Consider the following 25,882-nt stretch of genomic DNA (forward strand, 5'->3'; position numbering starts at 1 on the left):
CGGCTCTCGGGTGCGCCTCGAAGAGGCGGGAGAATCGGGGCGACCAAACGCTCTCTGGCACAAAGCGCCTGGCAAAAGCTAGAAACCGAGGGAGTCGCCGGCCTGGCGGCCGAGGTCGCCTGGGCTGCCCCGGGAGCGGACCGGGTGCCAACAGGTGCGGGGCCGAGCCGCTGGGGCGCGGGCAGGGCAGACTTGGGTTTTGCTTTGCGTCTCTCGCCGGGATCCCGAAGCTAGGCCTTTTCTTTGACATGTTGGTAGTTTTTGAGGATTTGTCGGAGTTCTAGTCGCGTTCATCCTTTCTGCATTCTCTCCTCCTTTCCTGTGCCCTGCTAGGTTGTTTCCTTCTACTTCTTGGCTAGTTTTCGTGCGTGTTGGGGGTGGGGTGGGGAGATTGTTTATTTTTGGTGTCGGTGCCCTATAATCTAAGGTCTGATTCTTAGGAAGGGACAGGGAGCAGAAGTCATGTGCTCGCCACTGACGAGGTGATATTTGTTCATGCCTCCGTTCACCTGGCGAATTTGGGACACACCGAGTCTCCCGGCACTTGCCCGAGCTCAGGTGAGTCGCCTCGAGACACCTGGCTAGGTTGTAATAACGTGAGCCAAAAGTACCTAGGAGCCTTGTGGCAGCTGGCATAAAAGAGGCTCCACTTTCTAGGGGAATCGTGGGGACAGCTTCAGCGCTGTACAAGGGAAAAGGGGGGAAAGGGGCTGGTAGGTTCACACCTGTGTATGTGTATCTGTGCGTACCACTTGAGTATTGCTTCACACCTTACCCCAAGCAAATTGACGCAGTTCAGGCGAAAGCAAGGTATCCAAGTCCTCTCACAGTGTCGAGGGTGGCACAAGTGAGGTAAATAGCAGGAGGAGATCCCTGGGCAGCGACTTTCTCTTTGAGTGTGGATGTGCCCATCTTCGCCAATGAATTCGGTGGGCACAGTGCGTGTAGATGAATATGCACACAAATTTGTGTATGTGTGTTTGGGCCGAATATGTCTCCAAGGAGTCCTTCGTCAGCAGCACCATGTGACCGCGGTCAGGAACTGCTGGTGTGCGTAGATCTATATTTAGCCCTGGATGATCTCCAACGGCCGGCCGAGGGAGGGTCTCTGAACTGGGTGCATAAAGGGGAAGAGTCTAGGGCTCAGGGTGTTGCACTCTTGAATAATGTCTGGTACAGTCAGACTCAGATGGGGTGAATAATTATTCTTTCCTCCTGAAAACAGTAGCCAGAGCTTGGCATGTGATAGCTATGTCTCAATTTAAAACGTAGTTGGACCACTGTGATAAAACCTATGCTAAGAAACAAGGAGGTTACAATTAACCAGATTGTAGGTGTGATTGGACATTTGAGAGGAATGCCACTGGTCAGATGAGGTTTGAGGCAAATGTAGAATTGATTTTCAAAAAGAAATAAAAGTAAAAAATGTTGGCTGTTGAGATTTTTATGACAGAATAAAAGAATGACAGCTTGTTAGGTCCTGTCATTAATGGTTATTTTATATGGGGTGGGGAGGTGGGACAATGGTTGGGGCAGTGAGGACTCTGGGGTGCTTTTGACAGAGATTAGGGTTCACAAGCATTGCTGTATTATCCCTTTCAAGCAGATTTTTTTTTCTGGCAAAGATGAGAAGATCAGTCAATGATTAGTAAGTTTCTTGTTGGCATTATTCCACTACATGTAGGTCAATCCTTTGTTTTCCTGGAGGTGGCAACATTTCTGACTACTAAGCATACTGGCCTCCTACTTTCCAGTTCTCTAATGAAGTGTTAAATTCTTAGAATTTATTTCTCCCATGGTTCATTTTCAGTCTTGCTCTGTTTTATATACTCCCCAAGACATTTTCTCCAATACAACCACACCTAATACCTGGGATAACAGTGTCTTTTGGAATAGAAAATCACTGGAAAGCGTTTACATTTATTGTCTTTTTCCCCCAGCTTAGCATCTAATCTAATGTATTCTTAGGTATATATTACTTACTGTTTCTAAATATGTATTATTTCTTACAATACATATTTCTTATATTATTGGTAGCATTACGTTCTTACAGTCTAAAATTAATCACTGGGTGAGTTTCTGTGCTAAGTAAGGTACGTAATTATGGCACATTAAATGATAGAATCGACATTATCAATCTCCAAAGGCTACCTGGAAGAAGTGGACTTTGGAGAAGCAATTTGAATGGCTCTGGAGAGTCTTCCCTGAGACAGGAGAGGGGAAAAGAGGGCATTTCTCCCTTACTTAGGACAAGAATTTGAAATCCCTGAAGCAGGGATTAAGAATCTGGCACCTTGATTCTGATGCCACAAATAATAAATGGTAAAGACATTATAATGTATTGTGAAGTCTTACAGAGACAAATGGTGCTATTGAATATACCGCTTTAGATTTATGGCGTTTTTGTGGTTAGTGGTCGTATTCAGGTATTATCTCCCCACTCCCTTCACTTTTCTAGAAATACAGTTGTTCTGTTTTGGTTCTCCAGTTAAACCTACCAAAAAAAAAAAAAAAGATGTATACAACCCTTGATTATCTTAAAATAACAGATATTGTAGCCCAGTGCTGTGGGCAGATATCTACTCTGGGAATAGGGAGGTGCGTCCTGTCTGATCTGGAGCCCTAACCAGTCATTTGTTCTCTCCTTCTACCTGCAATATCTGTAAAGTTGATGGGGTATTGAGCTAGATGATTTATAAGTTGCTTTTAGTTCTTTGACCGTGGATTTATTCTGCTGTACTATCACTTCGTGCATTTGCATCCTAAATGGGGTGGAAGATTGGGGATGTAGTGTTTGCAGTTAGATGTTCAGCTACTTTCTGGGTATATGAAAATGAAGCAAAGAGAGTGAAGTTTCTTTCTATTGATAAGCACTATGTAGAGATTTAATATTTTCTTGACCTGCTTTCTTTCCCCATAAGTGTATTAGAAAATACTAATTATCAAAAAAGTTGAGTTCGAATTTTTTTTTTTTTTACTTATTAAGTCAGTGTTAACACTTATGCAATTTCTAACCAGTCTTTGACCAATAATTTTTTTCCTTAGGTTAATATATTTATTATTCCATTTCAAGGTATGTCTGTATCTAGAAGTCATTCGTTTGATTCAAATTTTATTAGGAGGCCCTGGTATGAAAGCCAGTTTTACACAGCGAGAGTACAAATTAACCTTGTAAGGGAGGAAAACACTTTACAGACTGCCTGTATCTCTCTATTTATCAAAAGGAGAAGGGACAAACATAGTTTTTCAAGAACTTGCAGCTAAAAAATAAAATTATTCCAGGAATCATGTTCCATAATAAAATGTAAATGGAAGATTCTGCTTGTTTACTAAGTGTCCTCACTAAGTATCAAGTCATTTTCCTGCTGAAATGAATTGGGTTTAGAAGAATAAACCCTTTCAGTAAAGGATGCTCCCTGTATAATACTCTGTAATTTGTCTTGAGAGCTTATGCTATAAATTTTTTTTAATGTTTATTTGTTTTTGAGAGAGAGACAAAGTGTGAGCAGGAGAGGGGCAGAGAGAGAGAGAGAGAGAGAGAGAGAGAGAGAATCTGAAGCAGGTTCCAGGCTCTGAGCTATCAGCACTGGGACTGATGTGGGGCTCAAACTCGCCAACAGCGAGATCATGACTTGAGCCGAAGTCAGACACTCAACTGACTGAACCACTCAGGCGCCCCCGAGAGCTTATGCTATAAATGATGACTCAACAACTTTATCTGTGCCATCCAGTATGATAGCCAATAGCCCCATGGAGATATTTAAACTTCAGTTTAGTTAAATTAAACAGAATTCAAAATTTAGTTTCTTAGTTATGCTAGGCACATTTTACATGCTTAGTAGCTAACTTGTGGCTAATGGCTGCTATGTTGGATAGTGTAGAAGAGGAAAATTTCCAATATCCAGGAAGGTTCTTTTTGACAGCATGTAATTAGATAATGATGATTTTGATTATCCAGAAGATCACTTTTACCCCTCTGGGAAAATGAAATAATTAATTCTCATCATAGATAGGCACTTAAGACCTAGGAAATAAGACCAACTGACTTTTTCAGCCAGTATTTTCAACTGTACAACATGAACAATGCCACTTTCCTAAATTCAATCATATGCCAAGATGACAAACACCGATTTCTTAGTTTTTATTTCACCCAGAACTCGAATTGTCCTTTTACTTTTCTAAACCAGCACTCACCCTTACCACTGGAAAGCACCAATTTTTACAAAGACCAGGAACGTGGAGTCATCTACTGGTAAGATAAGGAACTACATGGAAGTTGTAGATGATTCAAAACAATGCACAGAGAATATCAACCTGTTTGTTCTGTGATCTGTGCCCACACAGTAAAGATTTATCTTGTAGAAAAGTTTTATATGACCCTCCAGGCCCATTTAGAGTTGCCATGTAGTGAAATATCATTTTGTGCTTTAATAAACTGTTACCAAGATATCTCCAAGACAAGAGACAACAAATTTTTGCTTTGATCTCCTTCCAAGGAAACCAAAGATAGTCAGTATTTGAGTTACAACCCTCTTCCTCCATCAATTAGGAATTAGTTAAGATTTCTAAAGTAGCATCCAGAATAAATCAAGCAAAATGAAATAACACCTTCTTTAATAAAAAAAAATACCGACTTCCTGCTCCCACCCTGGTTATAAAATTTACTAAGCATTTGGGGCTCAGTTTCAAAGAATGTACTGTCTGGGAGCAAGTTACTTTTTAATCACATGCCAGAGAAGTGAGTTGATTCTGAGTTGTCTACTCTGCATTGTTTGCTCTCTCAGCGACCATACCTCTTTTCTCAAGGAGGTCAGAAGAGCATTTCTACAGTTTCCAGAGATGTTGCTAGAAATCTCTGCCTTTAGGACTCCCACTGGCTCAGGAACGATGCGAGAGGATAATCTAGACATTTTCAAGCTCAAAATAAGCCACATTTTAGACAGTGTAAGAAACATGACTTTTACTTTCACCCTGACTCAAAAGCCTGTGCAGCTACACTGTATGAGCATGAGGTCAGTCCTTGTATTCTGAGATCCAGAAGTGCCAAAAGGAGGCTAGAAGCACTGGAGGAAACCAGCTGCAGTAAAGCTGAAATATGTGAATGTGTTCTCCTGCAGCTTGCTGGATCCTCAAATGAAAAAAGGAAGAAGGTGCATCTCACCGAAGTGCAAAGTTCCTTTGGAATCTAGATGGGAACTGGGAAACCGGTAATTCCAGGATATTAAATTAAGCCTCTCGTCACTAAACAAATACACTTTCAAAGTTCAGCGGTGATAGGGAGGCCTTCCTCTACTTCAGTGGGTTTGTTTGTTTTCTTTTTAATTGGGATGCATGCCTAGCATTTAAACAGAAGCTAAAAGATAAGCGATCAGTATAAAGGCATTGGATTTGTTCAGTATTTCACCAAAGTACTCTATGATGAAATATGGATTCAAAGCCCCTTATACCTTTTTTTTTGTTGTTGTTGTTGTTTTTTGTTTGTTTTTTGAGTCCTACCTTTTCTAGCTCATTCTCTTAAGTGTACAGGAAATGCTGATTTGACATTCTGGTAGAGATTTACCCAGCACCTACAGCAGATGTTGAAGGATAGCTTTTGATTTAGTTCCCACACCCATCTTTACCTCAACCTCTTTTCCAATTTGAATTGTCACCTGAAACCACCTTATCCCGGTGCACCTGCCTCATCATAAATAACATTGTGCAAAAGCAGCCGCTAATTCAAACACAGTCTGCTGTTTAGAAAAAAGCAGCTTTTCATCTGGTGCTTTCCTTGGTTTGAAACCATTAGGCATGCCTTTCAAATCCATTCATCCCTTAAATCACCCAGAGCTTGCCTCCTTGCTTCTGGATCAATGTCAGGCTGAACTTTTTCAGAGTCCTTGGAAGAACATGATCTATCTTTGTGACTGAATTAGCTTCCCCTGTAACTTATCTTGCCTGTCAACCAACTTTTCAGCTTACCAAGTTAATTTTAAGAAAGAACATTCGTCTTGTATACCTGAGTTGGATATATCCTATACTTTCCTTTGGGAAGTTTTCCAACAGAACTTGTAATCTGTATGCTAATTTTCATGGCTCTGAGCTTTCTTTTAGCCTGGTTCGTTGTTTTAAAAACCAAAATCTGTTTCCCATTGTCTCACGGCATCTTTCCCCATCCCAAGGTACCATCGCAATTTAAGGGAAAGAAAATACCTGTTTAAATATTTGTACCCAAATCAGAAGAAGTATCATTTTAAAATTCTCCTTAACTTCATTTGATCGGTACTAACTGCAAATACAAGTATTCCTTGATATCTAAGGAGCCAGGCTTGAACGTGTTAGACCAAGTTAGACGAGTAGATAAGTTGTATCTAGGCTCTGTGCAGGCCTGCACATGTGCTTCCTAACCTGGGGTCTGCACTCCCTCAAAGTATATGCAAACTTGTAGGTATATTTCTCTGAGGGCAGTGTGGGGAGAGATTTGTGATCTCCCTAGAAAGTTAAGAGCCACTGGCCACATAGAGTGTATTCTGAGTTTCCAGGAAAGGATTTACAAATGAAACTTTGGGAGAATTGCTTAGGAGATTACCCTGTCCTCTGCCTTATCTTTCTGCTAGTGATTTGAATAAAGTCAGCAGTTTTTCCAAGTATTTCATATAAATCTCTTTTTCTTCCCAAAGGAATTAACTATTTTGAAGTTTAGCGTAATAGTAAAGTAATGCCAGTATTTTACCTTAATGCTGTCACACCTTCTAACTTGGGGAAAGTCAGTTTTTCCTAAACAAGATTTGTGGTTAACAGGTCCCCACAGTTAGGTGTATTGGACGGGGTGAAATTTGTGCTAAGGAAGGGAGGGAGGCAGTGGAGATGTTGGTTTTGAGACTATGTTGCAAAGGGTCAAGGGAAGTAAATTGAGAGTTTAAAGGACGCCAGGGACAGAAAATATTAATTCTGAGAGCTGTAAAGGGAAGGTTTGCTGCAGATAAGAAATCAGAACTACACTGAGATGAAATAAATAAGTAAATGGAATCTCTGGGATGAGAGCAGCCTCACCCTTTGCCCTTCTCCCACTACAGAAACCATCAGCACATGATTCCTAGAGTTCATAGTGCCTGGGGACAAATACTTTTCTGGATTCTCGTGTCCAGTCTCGGATGTTTTCTTTGTTTTCTAAAACAAGAACCAAGCTAACATTTAATCTTCTGAGCCTCATTTTTCAATTCCAGAACTGAAGCAGGTAAAATTCAAGTCTTGGATTACAAATCTGAGTAATACTGAACAAACAGTAGCTCTTTTTTCTTTGTTTTAAGTTTGTTTGTTTGCTTATTTATTTTCAGAGAGACAGAGAGAGACAGAGAGAGAGCATAAGCAGGGGTAGAGCAGAGACAGAGGGAGAGAGAGAATCCCAAGCAGGCCCCACTCTGTGAGCCCAGAGCCAGATGTGGGGCTTAAACTCATGAACTGTGAGACCATGACCTGAGCCGAAATCGAGTCAGTTCCTTAACCACCTGAGCCACCCAGGTGCCCCTGAGCAAACAGTGGGTCTCGATGTGGGTAATAACAGGGAAGAAAGATACTTGAAAGAAAACCTGCTGTGTTTATTCTTAGGTATTTAAGGTGCGCTTCCCAAAGAGTACTTTCTGTACCATTCTCCTGACCTCCCCTTGTTTGCCAAATGCATCTGTTACACAAGGCAGTTGTTCTTTCTAGAAAATGGCTAGACTGGCCACTTGTTAGAGATTGTCCAGAAATGGGTTTTGAATACTGTGATCCATGATCTTTATTTTGGTCATTTGTCTCATTAAGATTTTTTACTGGAAATGTATAAAGTAAGCAAAAGCAAATATGACTGCATTTAACTGAATCTAAGATGCCGTCCATTGTAAGACACTTTTATTTCATGTATCACTAAAAAAGGAAACAATATAAATTATTCTGATAACTTACAATTTGGAATAGACTGGTAGACTTTTCGTTTTATGGTTAAATATTAAAAGTTCAAGGAAGACCATTTGCAGTATAACATGACATAGTACAATAAATTTTGAACCTGGAACTTGGAGATCCAGGTTTGAAGCACTGTCCTATCTGTCCCTTATCTGAAGTGTAATCCCAGTCAGTTTTGATAGTTCTTCTAAACCTTAGCTTCTTAGGTAGTCAAAACAGAGTGAGGATGTCTGCCAAACAGGGTAGCTGTAAGAATCCCAAAAGGCATTTGTAGGCAGTAAACCTTACACAAACAGGAGCTGCTGACATTCCCAGAGCCTTCTTCAATGTGTATCTAGGCATTTCTCAGGTTAGCAGCCCTGAAAGGGCATCAGAGAAGTAAAGGAAGGTAAAATGTGGAGACCTTTCCCTGCACAAAGGAACCCATAGTAGCAGAATGCACAACTGAGGAAGGGAATAGGCCTTAGGGCCAATGCCTTAGAATTGAAAAGATGTTATCTTGAGTTTAAGGCAAGGTAGAAAAATATGAGCATTGTTCACAAATAAGGGGCTGGGATCTCTTGGAGTGACTTGAATCTCAGCATTTGATTGCTGCTGTGTGCAAGTTCAACAGTCAAGATAGTTCATGGGAAAATGAAATCAGTTGATTAGCAGAAGTTAGAGCTGATTAGAAGGCAGAAAATGACCTGTGACGGTCTCTCTTCTTAAAATTGACTTTATCTCAGTTTGGTTTCCATTGCTATTTGCAGTATTTTCCTTGGTGCTTGGTTGGAAGGGATTATCTAAGTGTTGATATTTCATAACTCCCCAAAGAGATCCTGTGAGTGATACAGTTTCCAAGGGACAATACAAAAACCTTTAGCCATCATTTCTCTAATAATGCTCTAAGAAGAACTTTGCTCTAAAAGAATATGATAGTTTTGTTATACTTTATACTTTTGGAAGGAGTGAGCAAAATTGGGAATAATTTTCTAAATAAAAAAACCTATGTGGGGGGCAGTGGAGGCGAATTACCTTCTGAAGTCTCCACAGCTACGAAGCACCAATTAGGGCTTCATTAAATCTGAGTGCTTGGTCAAATCTGAGTCCTTGTGTGCTTCATGGGAGTGAATAATTGAGAAGTACACATACTTGGTGGCTTTTGGTGCTGCTTCCTTAAAAGGGGACTGGATGGCCCTTGACTATTGTTGGCTAATGCTTACTGTCAATAACAGAAGGCAGCAGGAGTGCAAGATTCAGGGGAGTCCACTGGGGTCACTTGATGCTATAGACACATCACTGTGAGATCTTAGCGTGGTTACCTCATTTCACCTTCCAGGTTCTTAGTTCGCACATTTATAAAAGCAGGAGACTGGAGCAGATTGTGATGGCACTTGGGCTTTGGCTTCTTCCATGGCCATTTTTGCAGTCATTGCTAATCACTTAGAACACACATTCTCCCACTTAGTTACAGCCTTTCAATTCTTCTTATTCATCCTCTGGCCTCCAGGCACCCGCTTCTAATTACAGTTGGAAAATGGAATGAAATCTATTTTTCATTCTTCACCAGATGATTTCAGTGGTCCTTCTGAACTCTGAACATTTTCTGATTTTCTGAAATTCCCAAGTCTTTTGGCCAACCATCTCCCAACATCATTTTATTAGGGATGGTTTCAGTAGTGATGAATAGATAGAGAAATCAAAGAAAATCCTTGGCAAAAAGTACTTGGCAGAAAAAAAAAAAAAAAACCCAAACAAGAACCAACTGCAAGGGCATGACAGAATGAGTTTCAACTGTCATCCTGTTTGTGAAGGACACTGTGTGGTTTTAACCATCTAAAGTTTTTTAAGCCAGAGGTAGGTAACCAAATTCAGATGGACAGTTCCCCCCAGGCTGTCAGAAGTATCTTTTAGGTGCGTCTCATCTTGGGTCCCAGAGTTTCAGTTTAAGGACATTTTGAGTTTCTCAGCAAGGTAGATGGGCTCTTTATTTTTTTATCTTCCCACCAAGGACAACTTATTTGCAAAGATTATATCGCACATGAATCGTACTAATAGAAAACTAGCAATTTGAAGAGGACAGAAACACACTTTGTCCACTGTCTTATAAAATGTTAACATTGAGTTATTTAATAATTATTTATATGTGCAAGGTCTTACCAACTACATACGGAGTATTTGTGTTACTGTTTGCATCCCGTGTTCCTGATCCTGTGGCTGTTACGAGTATGTCCTGCCTCAGCCAGAGGTGTGGCAGTGATGGTGCAGGTCATGACCCCTCTCCCGGCGTGATTCTCAGTAATCAGCTTCTTCCTATTCGTGGCTTTTGCTTTTTGCATTCTCCCTCGGCACTGGTTTGTGGATGGGATAGAGTACAAAATGCTGAAGCTGGTTTTCTATTTCTTTTTCTTGATACTTCCTTTCCTAAATGCTGTTTTCACCTTCCAGGTTGTCCTTATAGTAGATGTGTTTTGTTTTGTTTTGTTTTTCCCTAACACCCAACCCCTGACCCCTCCTGCCGAGGCACGTGCATGTGTTATGATGCGGTGATCCCCGTTAGCTGCTGGAGCTGGAATAGATGCGCTAGGAGCGAAGGATGTGCCTTCTCAGGCAGGCCTCCACTCCCCTCCCCCATTGGGATGCAGATATCTTTTGGCATCTTGAAAAGAAGGATTCGCCCAGGTTGTGTCCTCCTGCAGCCTCCACACACCCTGTCCCCATCAGTCCAAAGCCTTCCTTCATTGTTTGCTTTCTGCAGCTCTCAGTCTGGCAGCTCCTGAATGCCTCCATTGTCCAGATGTGCTGTCAGAAACCAAGAGTCTATTCTCAGGGTCGGGAGCTCTGTCCCTAGGAATCCAAGTAATAACTTAATAGCTTCTGGCCTCTACCGAGCACCCTCCAAACAAGGGCTTTGTGAGCTGCAAAGCACACAGATGGAGAGGACCATCATGGGGCTTCTTGTTCCCCAAATCAGGTGCCTCTCAGCCCACGTGTTTACTGAGAACCGAGGCTTTACAGAGCCCCCACCCCGAAAGAATTTGACACAAAGGGGCAAAAGTCAACAGCATCCGCTCTTCCAAGGGAGCTGGAGTCAGCATTAACTCTTGATACGTACGTTTGGAAACACACATGCACTTCACGTGCACGCGTGCGCGTGCGCGCGCACACACACACACACACACACACACACACACACACGGTGTGCTTTAATTCTAGGCCTCTCTTACAATTCCATTTGTCCAACTTCTGTTTTGGTTGTCGCCTACTATGACCACTGTTAGTCTGATAGTTCTTACTTGCTATGTAATTCTTCCTAACCAGCTGGGAAGGTTTGTTCGTTTCTGCCTCTGGATAACACCTGACTCAGTCAGATAAAGCAATTGGAAGCCCAGTTCTCTTCCTGTGAAGGAGGGATATCTAAACGCGGCAGCCAGAGATTTGACTCTTCAGTCCAAACTGGGTCCTTTGATCTAAGCATTTTATGGCATTTGACTGAATGACATGGGTACTCAAAAGTATGCATACATGTGTTACTCTAAGAGCAGTTTGCTTTCTTGATGGATTCTGATATTGGATCAGAACCTAACCTATTTTTAAAAGTATTTATTCCCTCGTTACTATGAAAGCCTACTTTTCTTTTGGACTGCAAATGACTCACACTGTTTTCTCCTTTTTTTTTTTTTTATTCATTTTAGGAAAGCATGCCTCAGACTCCTCCCTTTTCAGCAATGTTTGACAGCAGTGGTTACAACCGAAACCTCTATCAGTCTGCAGATGACAGCTGCGGAGGGTTGTATTACCACGACAACAACCTCCTCTCTGGGTCTCTGGAAGCACTCATCCAGCACTTAGTACCTAATGTGGATTACTATCCGGATGTAGGTATCACTGTTACTGTGAAACACATCCTTGGTATTCTTCAGAAAAAATACACTGTAGCAGGCAGGGACCCTAGATACTATCTGAATTATATCTGGGTTGCCGAGAATTTTTCGACTAAGAAACTGCATATTGATTATTGAGTATTTTGAGATCAAACTGAGCCTGGGTATGATCCAGGTTTTGATTATTGTCTGCAGTTTGGTTTCTATTCAGGGTTGGTACCACACTGTAGGCAGTCAGATACCATGTAAATGAAGTATCTATCTGTAGCTTTAATCCATGCATATACCTTGGTCCTTGCATAGACATGCTAGAGGATGTTGGATACTCCCAGAATATTTAATGCCTTTTTGGTTTCCAGACCCATCGCTATGCTGAGAAAAGTGAAGTTCATAGGCGGAAAAACTTCATAGAAAGGAGAACAAGAGTTATATTCAAGATGCAATTCTTTATAGATTGCTAATATTTTACTTCGATAGCCAACATTTATATAGATAACACTTTCTATCTAAGGAATCCACTTACATTTTCTCAGCCTTTACAGCAATTCCAGGAGGCCAGGGAGGAGGACACTGAAATTCAGAACGTTGAGTAATCCACACACAGCCTCAACCCCTATCCGCAGTCAAACCTAGATTTTCTGTTTCTGGGCAAGCGGTGTTCCTGCCCCCCCTCCCCCTTCCTTGTGCTACAGCTGCCCCTGTTACTCAACAACAGCTGATTGTTGATAAAGATTGCATGAAAATATCTAGACACTAGATTCATGTTTTTACAAATATAATAATGACCTTGGTGTGTGAAGGATAGTTTGTGCTTGCCACTGTAATTCACCATAGTGTTCCCTCTTGAGTTCTCTCTCTGTGTGTGACTTGTTACATAGCATTTTGAAATATGTTGCCACACAGGGAAAACTTGTAATCAAAAGTAAAAGGAATCCGTTGTTCAGTCGTGTAAGTGTTTATGAGCTACTAAAGGCGCCTAAGGGGGGTAAAAAAAAAAAAAAGAAAAAAAAACCTGGAATTTTCTTTTCACTGGGAGGCTGAAACTATTATAATAAATAAGCTCTACTTCATTACTGGCTTCTTGGGAGACAATGTAGTTAAAGAAAAGTATATAGTGTGATACTGTGTTTTATCAAATTGCTTAGCTTTTGGGCAAGGAAATAGATCACTTGCAAGCCCACCTTTGAATGTTCTGGCACAAGCATACAAACACTACATTGTGCCACCCTGGATGCACTGGAGAGTTCTTGAGCTGATGTGGGTTGGTGGGTTTTTTTTTTGGTTTCCATTGAGTTACCATAACATTTGGACCCAGAACAAGATTCTGTATGGGTGGTATATTTAAGTTAGATCTCTTTCTCTGCACTGAAGTTCATTCCTCTTTACTAAAATGAGTTAGGTGTCCTGGTATACTGACTCCAGAGGCTGGACATGAAAATGTGCTTTGAATAATTTCGGTAGATAAACTTACCTTGTACTTCTGGGTTTTTTGGTGTGGTTGAAGGGAAGAGATACATCAGAAGGCAAAGGAAAAATCCATCGTCAGGTGTTTTACTGCTAAGCATTACTTTTGAAACGGTAGTATATTAACTTTGACCCAGAGAATTTAATGGATTAAGATGTATCATAGATGGGAAAGATACTAGTTTCGTGGAGAATGTAACGGTGATGATTTTTTTTTTTCTCTCTTGCCACAGAGAACATACATATTTACCTTCCTACTCAGTTCTCGGTTATTTATGCATCCATACGAGTTAATGGCCAAGGTTTGCCACTTATGTGTTGAACACCAGAGACTAAGTGATCCTAATAGTGATAAGGTAATGATATATTTTGAACTTTATAGTTTTCTCTATTAGTATGCTTTCTCTTTTCTATTTCTATTAGGATTGGTAACTGTGTGGCTTAGATTTTGTGAAGTTGGTTTCCTTATCCGCAGGCTGAGGGGCATGCATGGTGTCATGGCTGTGCAAAGGGAATTGGGAATGGTATAAAGGACACAATATAGGGTAGGACGCCAGAATTATTAGTGTTCATTTTCATCTAAGATCTTTATTTCTCTACCAGTCTTGGTCCTATTGAAACATTTCAGTATATAAAAATACTGCCATGTTAATACCCGGGAGAAAAACCATCATAATGTGTTTGCTGGTCATTATGAGCAGTATGGTACAGTTTTTTTAAGATAAACTGTCATGCCCTTCATGTCAAACAAACAAACAAAACCCCACAATATAAATCTAATGCCATGGAAGACCCCTAGATCCTGCCTTACGTTGGTGGTACTTGGCATTGACTTAGGGGAGGGGGACTAGACTTCTTCTTTAACCCTAAAGACTTTGCACTAGAAGTTTACCAGTGAAACTGTTTGCAATTATGTGTTTGATGCAGTCCATGGTGATAGACATCACTCAATGAGATTTGCTTTTTCTCCCCAGAACCAGATAAGAAAAATTGCACCCAAAATCCTTCAACTCCTGACAGAATGGACGGAAACGTTTCCTTATGATTTTCGGGATGAAAGAATGATGAGAAACTTAAAAGATCTGGCTCACCGAATAGCCAGTGGCGAGGAGGTTGGTATCCTGTATCTAGCAAAACCACTCAAATTTCCAGGCCAAGCCTTGGTGGGAGCTGGTGCTGAATTATGCATCAGACTCTCCACTGCTTCCTTTCTGTGTTGCCTTTGGGCACGTCTTCGACATAGCACAGTGGTCTGTTTGGTGTGTCAAATGGGGATGATTGTACAATCCCACTTCAAAGGGACATCATCTGGAGTTTTATGTGATTAATTTGGAGGTATGTTCATGTCCCTTCATGCACAGGATTCACACTGCAAGTGTGTTTTAGTTTTACTTATGCTTTTCTTCCTTCTAAAAAAATTTGACATAGCAAGTTAGACATAAACACAAATAGGTATAAAATAAATAACCTAGGAATATATTAACAGATAATAAGTTGTGTATTGATACATCATAAATAGAAATAGACAGTTCGTACCGTGGAAGGAAGAAAACAAATAGGCTAGTGTTGAGAAGCAGTGTAGTAGGACAGGACTGCTGTGATTTGAGTGTAAACTTCAAGTAAAAGAGAGATACAGTTGGTTATGAAATGTTCACGGTCAGAAAAGAGAGAGCGTACTAATTTTTCAGGGCATTAAATTAAATGAAATTTTAAAAACTTTATTTTTTTAAATGCCTATTTATTTTTGAGAGACAGAGCGTGAGCGGGGGTGGGGCCGAGAGAGAGGGAGACACGGAATCCGAAGCAGGCTCCAGGCTCCGAGCTGTCAGCACAGAGCCCGACGCGGGGCTTGAACTCACGGACCACGAGATCATGATCTGAGCTGAAGTTAGACGCTTAACCGACTGAGCCACCCAGGCGCCCTAAAAATTTTCTTATGGAGGAGTTTATATAGGGGGCATAGAATGAGATCAGGGAAACGGCTTCATATGGTTTTTATAACAAATGCTCCTCAATGAAAACTGAGGCTATAAGATTAATGTATAATTAGCAAAGGTCATTCTTTGGTAGAGGAGAAGACAAAGAGAAAAAGATACAAGTCTTCTGGTGCCCGGAAGCAGATTCAAGGCTAGCACCTAGGATAGGTAGAAAAAGAAAGTAAGTAAGGTTCTTGGATAATCTTTCATAAATATCACTACCCTCAATTGAGCCTTTGATAAGAGCTCACTTGCTGTGAAAGACTCGAGGTGATCCTCTTTGAAGCAAGCCTGCAGGGCTGATATTTTGTGTTGAGGCTTGTTGGGCAAGGGTGTCTTTGTAGTTTCTGTGCTGCCAGTGAGCTCTTGGGAACAAGTGACCTAGGCACAGACACCACACTTCTGCCTAGGAAAAGACTGACAAAGCATTTGGCAGTTGCAGAGATGTCTTGTTTCATTTGTCTTAAAATGCATTTTTCCATGACAAATGACCGTCCTTGAGAACTCATTCTTTCAGTGGTATGCTATAAAGATCACGTAACATGATACCCAGTCTGTTCTCTCTACTTCGGGGTGAATCTATTTTAATACCATTTCCCCCAACTTAAAAAATTATATAAGATTTGCAGTTGACAAATTTGTACTTGCTTCCCTGCAGTTATGCCCTCATGAAAATGGAATTAACCCTTTTACCCTTCCCTTATGACATTATATTGAACCCTGGTGCTCAAGACAGCCATGATTTATTTCTGTAAGGCTGAACGAGTGGTTTCCTGAGTTGTTTTGCAAGTTATGACTGTTACCATCATTTTGCCAGTTTGCATGTAACAGGTTCTAGCAAGGTATGAATCGGTAGGTCCTTCACTCACAAAGGCAAAAGTTAACAAGTTAACTATCACCGGGCAGTTTTGTAGTAAATCTTACATTAGTGGGGTTATCTGTTGGGTTGCTAGGCAGAATCAATCCTGGCTCAGTAAACTTAGCTTATGACAAGATGCTCAAAAGATTAGTGGCATCGTAAGGACTTTTTCTTGTATGAAGGCTGAGTCCTGAGTTAGTGCTTTATTTTAGCTAAGTTGTATTTAGGTACTTAACTTGATAGGTCAGTCAACTTACCTTCCCTCTACTGCCTTTTTAGAAAGTAGAAATGGTTGCTTGATCCTCTCCAAAGGAAAACCTTAAAAATCTTCTTCAGATAAGGAGTCAGTGTTCTGAGAACTCCAGATGAGTGGCCTTTTGTTTTTCTCGTCATGGTAGTCAGTGAGGGAGATCATTTCTATCAGTGTTGGCCAGATTGGATCCAGTCTTTTTTTTTTTTTTTAAACAGGATCAAGGCACTCAGGGGTCGGGTGGGACCAAAAAGGGCCAAACAGCCTTCTAACCTGGCTTCTTATCAGCACTCCTACGTTAATAGCAAATCCATGATAAACCTTGAGATTTTCCCATGGTTTTGAGTGTGAAAAGAGGAGACAGGAAGCTAAACCAAATCAAACCAAGGAATTGATTAACCTGGGGTTGAGCAGACCAGTGCCACCTGCCTTGGTCAGGTTGGGTTTTACAGTGACCTGTTGTTCCTGTGGCTACTTGAGGCCAGTGTTCTGAATCAGGTCCACACTTGGCAGCTGGCTGATGTGAGTATGCTTTGGCAAGTTCCCTAAATTCCTTGCTTCTTCTTCATTTCTATAAATCATGGAGGTAACTGCCCTGTGTTAATGTCCCTGTCAGCTCAAAAATTCTGTGATAGATGCTCTTTCCTCAGGTCTTTGCTTGGGAGGCCACATATCTGTTATGTGCTTAAGTGTCCGTCCTCAGAGAGACCTACCCTCACCACCCCAACCACCATCCCCCTCAACCCCTCTCATTACTGGCTTTCACCACTGTTTTCTCCATAACACTCTGTGACTAGTAATTCATTTTTTTTTGTGACTTGTTTTTCCTGACTCCTTGCTGTGCCCCCTTGGTTTGTCCTAGCTCAGTGCCTGGCATTTAATAGGTATTCAGTAGTGTTTGAATGAATGAATGAAGAGATGAACGAACAGACTAACCAGTTACTGGAATAGGAAAAAAAAAATATTTCCCTCCCCAGGAAGGAGTGTGGACTTGGGTTGAGACTTGTTGCTTCTTGCCTGGGACTTTAGGGATTTTTTTTTGGCAGTCAATGAATCCAGGTGTGCCCTATATATAATTTTGTCGGATTCTGCTGAATCTGCTAGGACACTTCTGCATAATTTGGCTTAATATGTTTCCCCCTGGGGATTTGCCCAAAATGAAGTGGTTTATTAGGACTTGCCTGCAAGAAACATGAAATGGAGCTAATGATTGAATTACATGACAAATGGCTATAGTGGGTAAAATGCAATTTTCTCTTCCTTAAGGGGCTGGTCTTTATTCTATCTTTATTTGCCAGGTAATTACTGTCACTGGCATTTGAAGTTATAAAAAAGAATAAGTGCATATTTAGCAATTCATGACTCAGTAAGGAAGCATGCTTAACAACACAAAGCTTGGAATGGAATCAAATGGCAGCAGGAAACTTAAAAGATGTCATACATACATACTCTATTTCTCTGCGTGTCTCTCTGTCTCTCTCAAACACAGCTCTACCCTATAGCCTGTCATATGTGTTTTCCCCTTACAGTTTGCTGTTTTTAGCTCACTAGCTGAATCCTTGACTATATATCCCTCTACTTCTCCCCCCCAAAAAAAAAACACTTTTTAAAGTGTAAAATAAGAATCTTTCACCAGATATGCTAGTAGAACATTGATTCTGAATCTTTGCTACATATCAGAATCACTGGGAACATTTATTATGATATTGGGACAGGGGACTAAAGAAACCATTTTGAGTTCATAGATTTTTAATGTAACTCATGATTATGAAAGTAGAAGGGCAAGGGAAATAAGGACAAGGGATTTATTATATTTTTGTTTTGTTTTTATTGATTGTTTTTATTGAGGTATAATTGACATATGACATTAGTTTCAGATGTACAACGTCATGATTCGATATTTGTGTATATTGTGAAATGATCACATTCTGTCTAATTGACACCCATCAGCACACATAGTTACAGAATTTATTTTTCCTTGTAATGAGAACTTTAAGATTCATTCTCTAAGCAACTTTTTAAAAAAATGTTTGTTTTTGAGAGAGAGACAGAGTGTGAACGGGGGAGGAGCAGAGAAAGAGAGAGACACAGAATTTGAAGCAGGATCCAGGCTCTGAGCTGTCAGCACAGAGCCCGATGAGGGGCGTGAGCTCACGCACTGTGAGATCATGACCTGAGCTGAAGTCAGACACTTAACCGTCTGAGCCACCCGGGTGTCCCTCTGAGCAACTTTCAAATGTGCAATACAGTATTATTAACTACAGTCACATGCTGTAATTAACACCCCTAGGACTTACTTATTTTATAACTAGAAGTTTGTACCTTTTGGTCACCTTCACCCATTTGCCCCTACTTCACCTCTCATGAGGGATATAAAATAGCCCTTGATTCAACCTTGAACTGCTTCCGATTCCAAAGAAAAAGGCATTTTCTTCGAGTGACAACCATATTACCAAATAGATAGCATCTTCTAAACTGATAACCGTAATGCTGTGTGGAAGATAGGTTTTTTGAAGGTTCAATTTTTTGAACACTTAGGGATTTCATTAATGATTTAGGGTGTCCTGTGAATGTAGAGAGAAAAAAAAAGGTCATCTAGTGGACCAGTTTAAGGAACTGAGTGGAATATACACCAGACAAGCAGAGAAGAAGAAAAGAAAAAGAAGGCTGTGCATGCTTTTTGGCCTTGCCTGAATAAGAATCGATCATTTCCAGATGCATTTGTAATTGTCCTTACGTATGCAAATACCTATTCATCTGGGTTTTTGTGACTTTTGCTCTGGTAAACCAAATTGCCTTTGTAAAATAATATGGCTCTTATACTTGTAGGTGAGATGCCATTCAGTTTTCAAATAATTAATTTCAGAAAGTAACATTGTAGTACCTTTTAAAAAGGGGCTAAGCATGGAGCATGATAACCATAGGCCTTTCTAACATCTAAATTCCCTGTCCTACTTTGGAGGTGTTAAGGACCGCGTTAGCATATGTACCTTTCTCTGGTAATTTACCTTCAAGGATGCTTGTCATTTGTTTGGCAATTTGGGGCTAGAAAAGGAAGAATGAAAGAAGTCCATAACTTACATCATGATAATAGTACCTTAGGATGGATAGGTTGTGAAGTTATTTCTTTGACTTAATGAGTGTTTTGAAAATCAAGAGAATGACGTTTATCTCTAATACGTACATTGTTTTAAAAACCAGTTCCTCTTAAGTGTTGTGGCAGTAGCATGATGCAGTAGCAAACAAGGTGGCTGAGGGTAATAGCGGGCAGCGGGGGGGGGGGGGGGGGACTGCCATGTGGAAGACTTGGGTCGTGAACATTAGCACTGACTCACGAATGCAAAAGAAATGGACATGAGTCAAATGGACGTCAGATACGAAAAATGAGTATCCACTTCCTAGTAATCCATGTTACACGTGGAAGTCAAGAAGGTGGTTGGGGGGTGAGTGGGAAGTAATGGTACTCTCTGTCAGGTTGCTGTCTGTGCTCCTAGACTAATGAGATTGGGCATGATAGGAGTGCAGAAATCAGAAAGGTGACCGTAAAGAAAAAGTGTTAGGAAAAGGATGCTCTGAGTCGAGATCAATGTATTTTAACCAAAAGTAAGCAATACATTCCCGTGCCAGCCCAGAGAGCATTTAGTCGTATACAGTCGCTAATCCAAGACATCCTGTGGGGCTTTCATAGCCTCGCCTAAATTGTACTTTCAAGAGCAGCCTGAGAGAAGAACTAAATCTTACAGGTCTGAAAAGATTTAGTTACGTGTCTCTCGTAAACTGTTAGAGCTGGGCCGAAGCCTCCTGTAACTGGCCTGGTGGCTGTCCAACATCCAGGGAAAAACACTTAAGTACATAGGCTCTGAGTTTGCACAGCGGTGAAAATAGACTTGCAGAACAGGGATGTAATCCTTTGCTTGTTCCCTGACAGACATACAGGAAGAATGTCCAGCAGATGATCCAGTGTCTGATCCGCAAACTTGCCACACTCAGCCAGTACGAGGAAGTCCTGGCAAAAATCAGCTCCACATCTACAGATCGGCTCACGGTTCTCAAGACCAAACCACAGTCCATACAGAGGGATATCATTACTGTCTGCAGTGACCCTTACACCTTGGCCCAGCAGCTGACTCACATAGAGCTGGTAAGGTCGTTGTCTACCCTGCCCTTTGCAACCGCAGATCTGGTTTGCTGTGGCAACCACACAAGTTGTTTGTCAGCGGTAATGTCATAGGAGAGGCTAGAATAATCCAAATGGGAAATAATCTGTGAAGTAGCTGGAATATGTGTGGCTTAGACATTTGAGATGAATGTTTCTGACTTTCTGGGAATTCACTTTAAAATAAATACTAAGCAAGACTGAAGAGTTTATTGAACTTCCTCATCTTCCCCCTCTACTTTTCCATAACCTGCTCAGCCTTTCACTATCTTGCATAGCACTGACCTAAGAAAATTGTCTCTGCTCAGATCTTGAAGATGATGACAACATTTAGGGTTAAAGGCTCATTTTATTTTTTTAATTTTTTTTTCAACGTTTATTTATTTTTGAGACAGAGAGAGACAGAGCATGAACGGGGAAGGGGCAGAGAGAGAGGGAGACACAGAATTGGAAACAGGCTCCAGGCTCTGAGCCATCAGCCCAGAGTAAAGGCTCATTTTACAAGCTGCATAAAAAGTGGGGGCGGTGCCAAAAGTCAACACAAGGAGTTGACAGTACATTTCTTCTTGTTTCCTTTAATACTGTTGACCTGTTGGTTTTGTGTTTCAGGAAAGGCTCAGTTATATTGGGCCAGAAGAATTTGTTCAGGCGTTTGTACAGAAGGACCCTTTGGATAATGACAAGGTAATCAGTCTACCCAGAGGTCAGCCCTGAAATTAGAAATGGAATTTCTTAGTCTGTAATAGTGGGTACAAGAGGCAGGAATTGGAACTATTTTGTCTTAGGTTTTAAAATCAGAAGGTTTTTTTTTTCTTTTCAGGCCACCTGGGTGGCTCAGTTGGTTAAGCATCCAACTTTTGATTTCAGCTCAGGTCACGATCTCGTAGTTCATGAGTTTGAGCCCCTCATTGGGCTCTGCACTGACAGCATGGAACCTACTTGGGCTCCTCTCTCTCTCCCTCTAGAGCTCTCTGCACCTCTCTCACTTATGCATGAGCTCTCTCTCTCTCTCTCTCTCTCTCAAAATAAATAAATAAACTTAAAAAAAGAAAGTTTTTCATTAGTCATGTCTGATTCATTGCCATTTTTCTTAAGCTAAATCTTCAAGTGCCTTTACCATATTTTACCGTATCACAAACCTTTAGCCTTTTCTTCCTCCATATTGGGAAATTTAATAAGCAAGTAGATCCAGGGTTTGTGATGATGAGGTAGGAAGTAAAAGCATAATGGTTTTAGCAGATTAAATCAGAAAGAAAATACAAGAGAATGTTCTGCTCATGACTCAACAATAACAGGGGCAGTAAAGACAGGATGCACATCCAGCCACTGAGTAAGGGGCTTTACTGTTTGCCTCTTGTTATAAGGTGAATCCCTCATGATAAGTTTATTGCCTAAATGAAGCTCACATGTAAAGAAAATAACATTGAGCATGGACTATATAAAATCAGTGTACACACATAGGAAATTTCTTCCCCCAGGACCTCCAGAAATATTTCGAGTTGTTAGGCAAAGACTGTATCACCCACTAATGAAATCCTCCCTTTGGGAGTTAGGGGCAACAGCTGTTTTCCGGCCTTAGAACAGCTTCCCTCAGTACAGGAAGTGAGGATTAGGTTTTGCAGTAGAAGGCTAGCAGACTTTTTTGTTTATTTGTGTCTTTTGGAAGGAAGGAAAGAGGGGTGTAATTAACTTGTTCAAACTTGGCCTTGAACTCCGAGATGAGCTTAACTCCTTTTGCTTTTGAATAATGTGTCATTCACCCTAAAGACCATGATGGTGTAGACTTCCATTTACCTACGTTGGAAGATACTTAGTTTCTCAGTATATGATGCTCCAATATTTTGTCCTAGAGTTAATTTTAAGAGAAAATGTTCTAGTCCCCTGCTCTCTTGGCCTCTTCTTTCTGTGTTGATAGCAATTGGTATTCACACCCTATTAAGAAGTCAGGAATGTTTTAGAATGCAAGCAAACCCCTCCTTTGTGCTTGTGAGGACAGTTCCCACTGAGAGTGACTTAGGGAAGGGCACCATCTTGAATGCATCAGAGTATATTTCTAGATCTTACAGGTGTCACCTGACTGCACTAAGAGATTTTGATATTTCTGTGAAAGGAGTCAAGAACGTTAGTGGTTTTCTCTCTCTGTGTCCCCACCCCCTCATTTTAGAAAGCTGTCTTAACCCATAAATTGGAACAAAGGCCCATATCTGACAAAGATGAAAGCCTGATAAACTCTTGTTTTGTCTCCAACTCATGGTCTCACTTTGCTCTCTCTGTAGAGTTGCTACAGTGAACAGAAGAAGACACGAAACTTAGAAGCTTACGTGGAATGGTTTAATCGCCTCAGCTACTTGGTTGCCACAGAAATCTGCATGGTGAGAAAATGAGTTTTCTCATTCTCCTAGCTCTCTCTATTATTTTTTCATACTTATTGGGTCTGTTGGATCTACATGTTGGATAACTGCCCCCTCCCCCCTTTTTTCCCCACTTCTGTACAGCCTGTAAAGAAAAAGCACCGAGCAAGAATGATCGAGTATTTCATTGACGTAGCTCGGGAGTGTTTTAACATTGGCAACTTCAACTCCTTGATGGCGATAATCTGTGAGTGTTTTCTGGAAGATACGTGTCCTTTATTTTTATAGGTCCTATGAAATATGTCTACTAAAAATTTACAAATAGTACAGTTTTATTAATGAAAACTACTTTTTAACCCTGAATTGTCTTAGAATGTTCAGAATGCTTTAAATGTCCAAAGTCACATAAGTATGTATACTCTTTTTTAAGTATATAAGAATTCATGGAATACATTCAGTTTGTCCTCATCTGAACATTTATCTGTAAAAGCTCATAAGTGAGGTACTTTTCTAAATGAAGGATTTAAACAAAAATATTTGGGCAGCTTGTGTATCAAGCATTATAGAGATGCCTGATCTGAGACTAAATTTTGCAATTCTGTCAGACTGGAGATGAGGGGGCCCTGAGAAACTGAAACATTTTCTGACTGCCCATGCAATACTTACCACCTTACGGCACCTTATTACCCTAGTACACAAACTTTGCTCCTCCTTTATATCCTGGGGATTTTAACACCAGTGACCATGTTTTTTTTCATTGGTTTATTCATTTCGTTCATTTTATACTGGTTGTCATGCCACAAGTATTGATAATGACTCTTTCATTTAAAAATACCCTAATTAATAGGATAAATTATATGGTTATCCTACACATTGTAGGTATTCAATATTTACTTGACTCTCTAGGGTCAAGGTCAATTTGAAGCCAGAGAATCCACCAAATTTAATTCAATCCCTTTGATCCTGATAAATCCCCCCTCTCACCAATTCTGTTTTCCATTTTCTTTTTGTTATAATTTTCCTTGTCTTCTCCCTAAAAAATACTTGCCAAATTTCAGCTTTTTGTCTGGTTTACTTCATGATGATGCTGAACAGATAGATAGATCATAGAAATCAGATAGTCTGTAAGTCTACAGACTATGCAATAGAAGATTACTTAATTTTCCCCCTTATCCCATTAAGAAAATGTCAAGACAAGCCATGTCATGGGAGAAAGTATTTGTAATACACATAGCTGAAAAAGAACTTATATCCAGACTCTATAAAGGACCCTAAGAATCAATAAGAAGAAGACAAATAACCCAATGAAAGAGGGGGCAGATACTTGGACCTTTCACAAAAGAAGATATACTAATATTCAATAAGTATATGAAACGGTGCTCTGCATCATCAGCCATCGGAGAAATACAAATTCAAATCGCAGCGTAATACCATTTCACACTGGAATGACTGAAATTAAAAGGGCTGGTTGAACCAAATATTGAGAATGTGGAACAAGTGGAATTTTCATTTATTGTAGGTGAGAGTGTGGAATGGTATCACTGCTGTGGAAAACTGGCAGATTTTTAAATAAAGTTAACTTACACTTAGTAATGAGCACTTTTTTAGAGGATAACTTCAAATGACTTATTTCTCCGTTTCAACTTTTTCCCCCTCCCCCTTTCCCCCATTTTAAATGGAAAGCTGGCATGAACATGAGCCCAGTCTCTCGACTGAAAAAAACATGGGCCAAAGTGAAGACTGCGAAGTTTGATGTTCTCGAGGTATGTGAAGCTGATGCCTTGCTGTGAAGTAACATTTTATACCCGGAAAGTGGAACTCTTCGGTGTGAGCTTGTCTCTTGATCAGGGAGTGCTACAGAGAAGAAAGCCCATCTCTCCTTATAGACACAGGAAATGGAAGGGTGTTAGAATTGGCAGAGGGGAGAATAAATCAGGTTGCAGGCCACCCCTTTCCTAGACAGAGGTGTTCATTTTAGGGTGAACTCACTGAGGAAATGGTGACCTGTCAGTTACATCCCATCGTATGCCAGGATGGAATCTGGATCCTGAACCACTGGGAGTTCTATTTCAATGTGAGCCTACTACCTTCATTTATTTACAGTGTCCCAGGGGAGAAGTTCCCATCGCTACAGAAATACTCATTCACCATCCTTTCAGCAAATTTAGCTTACCTGTGAAAAAGCTCTTCTGATATAATTCTGAACATAGTAAGAATTGTACATGAAGGCATTTGTGTTTGGGTCATATTAATGTCGTTATTGCCTTGGTGTGTTGGTGCTTTGAATCAGCTGTCTTTGGAGATAATGTGTTCTTTCCTAAGTTTTCCTCCAAATTGGGAAGTATCATTGGATATGTTGCATTATGCTTTTATTCATATTGTGTAATAAATTTCTTCTCCTTCTTATAAGATAGTATGCTTCAGTTGCTTATGAATGATTTGCTAACAAATGCAAAGGATAGTTCACTACAGAGTGTTGGATCATTATGCATGGCTAACCATCAACTGACCCATTAACCTTTAGATGAAACCAGGAATTGGTTTCCTATGCTGGGGTTTCATTCTTTGTTATCAGTTTTAAGTGTAATCTCAACGGTGAACCTGGAAAGAATTTGTTCTAGGTTTGATGTGATCGAAGCTGACATACGCTTGTTTAAATAAGGCAAACCTCAAGAAAGGAAACATTTGTGTTCTGATATGTTTCATGCCTGTGTGTGTGTACGAGAGGGGTAAATCCTATTCTTAATGAGTTCCCTCACCTAGTGTGATTTTTTTTTTATGTAGAGTTAATAGGATCTTGCAAACTTTCTGCAGATGAGAAGTAAATGGTTAATACTCTTCTCTCTTTTGTGGACAGCATCAGATGGACCCTTCAAGCAATTTCTACAATTACCGAACAGCTCTTCGTGGGGCAGCACAAAGGTCTTTAACTGCTCACAGCAGCAGAGAGAAGGTGTGTACTTAAAGGGGTTTTATTCATGGTAGAGTTCCCATGTTGTTGCACTGAAATGCATAGAGAAGGAATACCATGTTATTA

General features: G+C 40.5%; 1 protein-coding gene across 6 annotated transcripts in view; it reads left to right on the forward strand.

The window, feature by feature from the left end:
• Window positions 1-25,882, forward strand: part of RASGEF1B (RasGEF domain family member 1B) — a 161,533-nt gene that overhangs the window by 123,296 nt on the left and 12,355 nt on the right. For 2 of the 6 annotated variants that reach the window (XM_027059272.2, XM_027059286.2), the window contains exons 2-10: window positions 11,601-11,783; window positions 13,487-13,609; window positions 14,228-14,365; window positions 20,267-20,479; window positions 21,104-21,178; window positions 22,771-22,866; window positions 22,990-23,092; window positions 24,529-24,608; window positions 25,703-25,798. In XM_027059272.2, the coding sequence (XP_026915073.2) occupies window positions 11,601-11,783; window positions 13,487-13,609; window positions 14,228-14,365; window positions 20,267-20,479; window positions 21,104-21,178; window positions 22,771-22,866; window positions 22,990-23,092; window positions 24,529-24,608; window positions 25,703-25,798 (1,107 nt within the window). Of the gene's footprint in view, window positions 1-15; window positions 155-440; window positions 559-5,117; window positions 5,208-11,600; window positions 11,784-13,486; window positions 13,610-14,227; window positions 14,366-20,266; window positions 20,480-21,103; window positions 21,179-22,770; window positions 22,867-22,989; window positions 23,093-24,528; window positions 24,609-25,702; window positions 25,799-25,882 lie in introns of those variants that run through there. The other 4 variants (XM_015068067.3, XM_027059279.2, XM_015068068.3 and 1 more) reach the window with 4 other exon arrangements.

Source organism: Acinonyx jubatus, chromosome B1, assembly GCF_027475565.1.
Source record: "Acinonyx jubatus isolate Ajub_Pintada_27869175 chromosome B1, VMU_Ajub_asm_v1.0, whole genome shotgun sequence".
Taxonomy (NCBI): Eukaryota; Metazoa; Chordata; class Mammalia; order Carnivora; family Felidae; genus Acinonyx; species Acinonyx jubatus.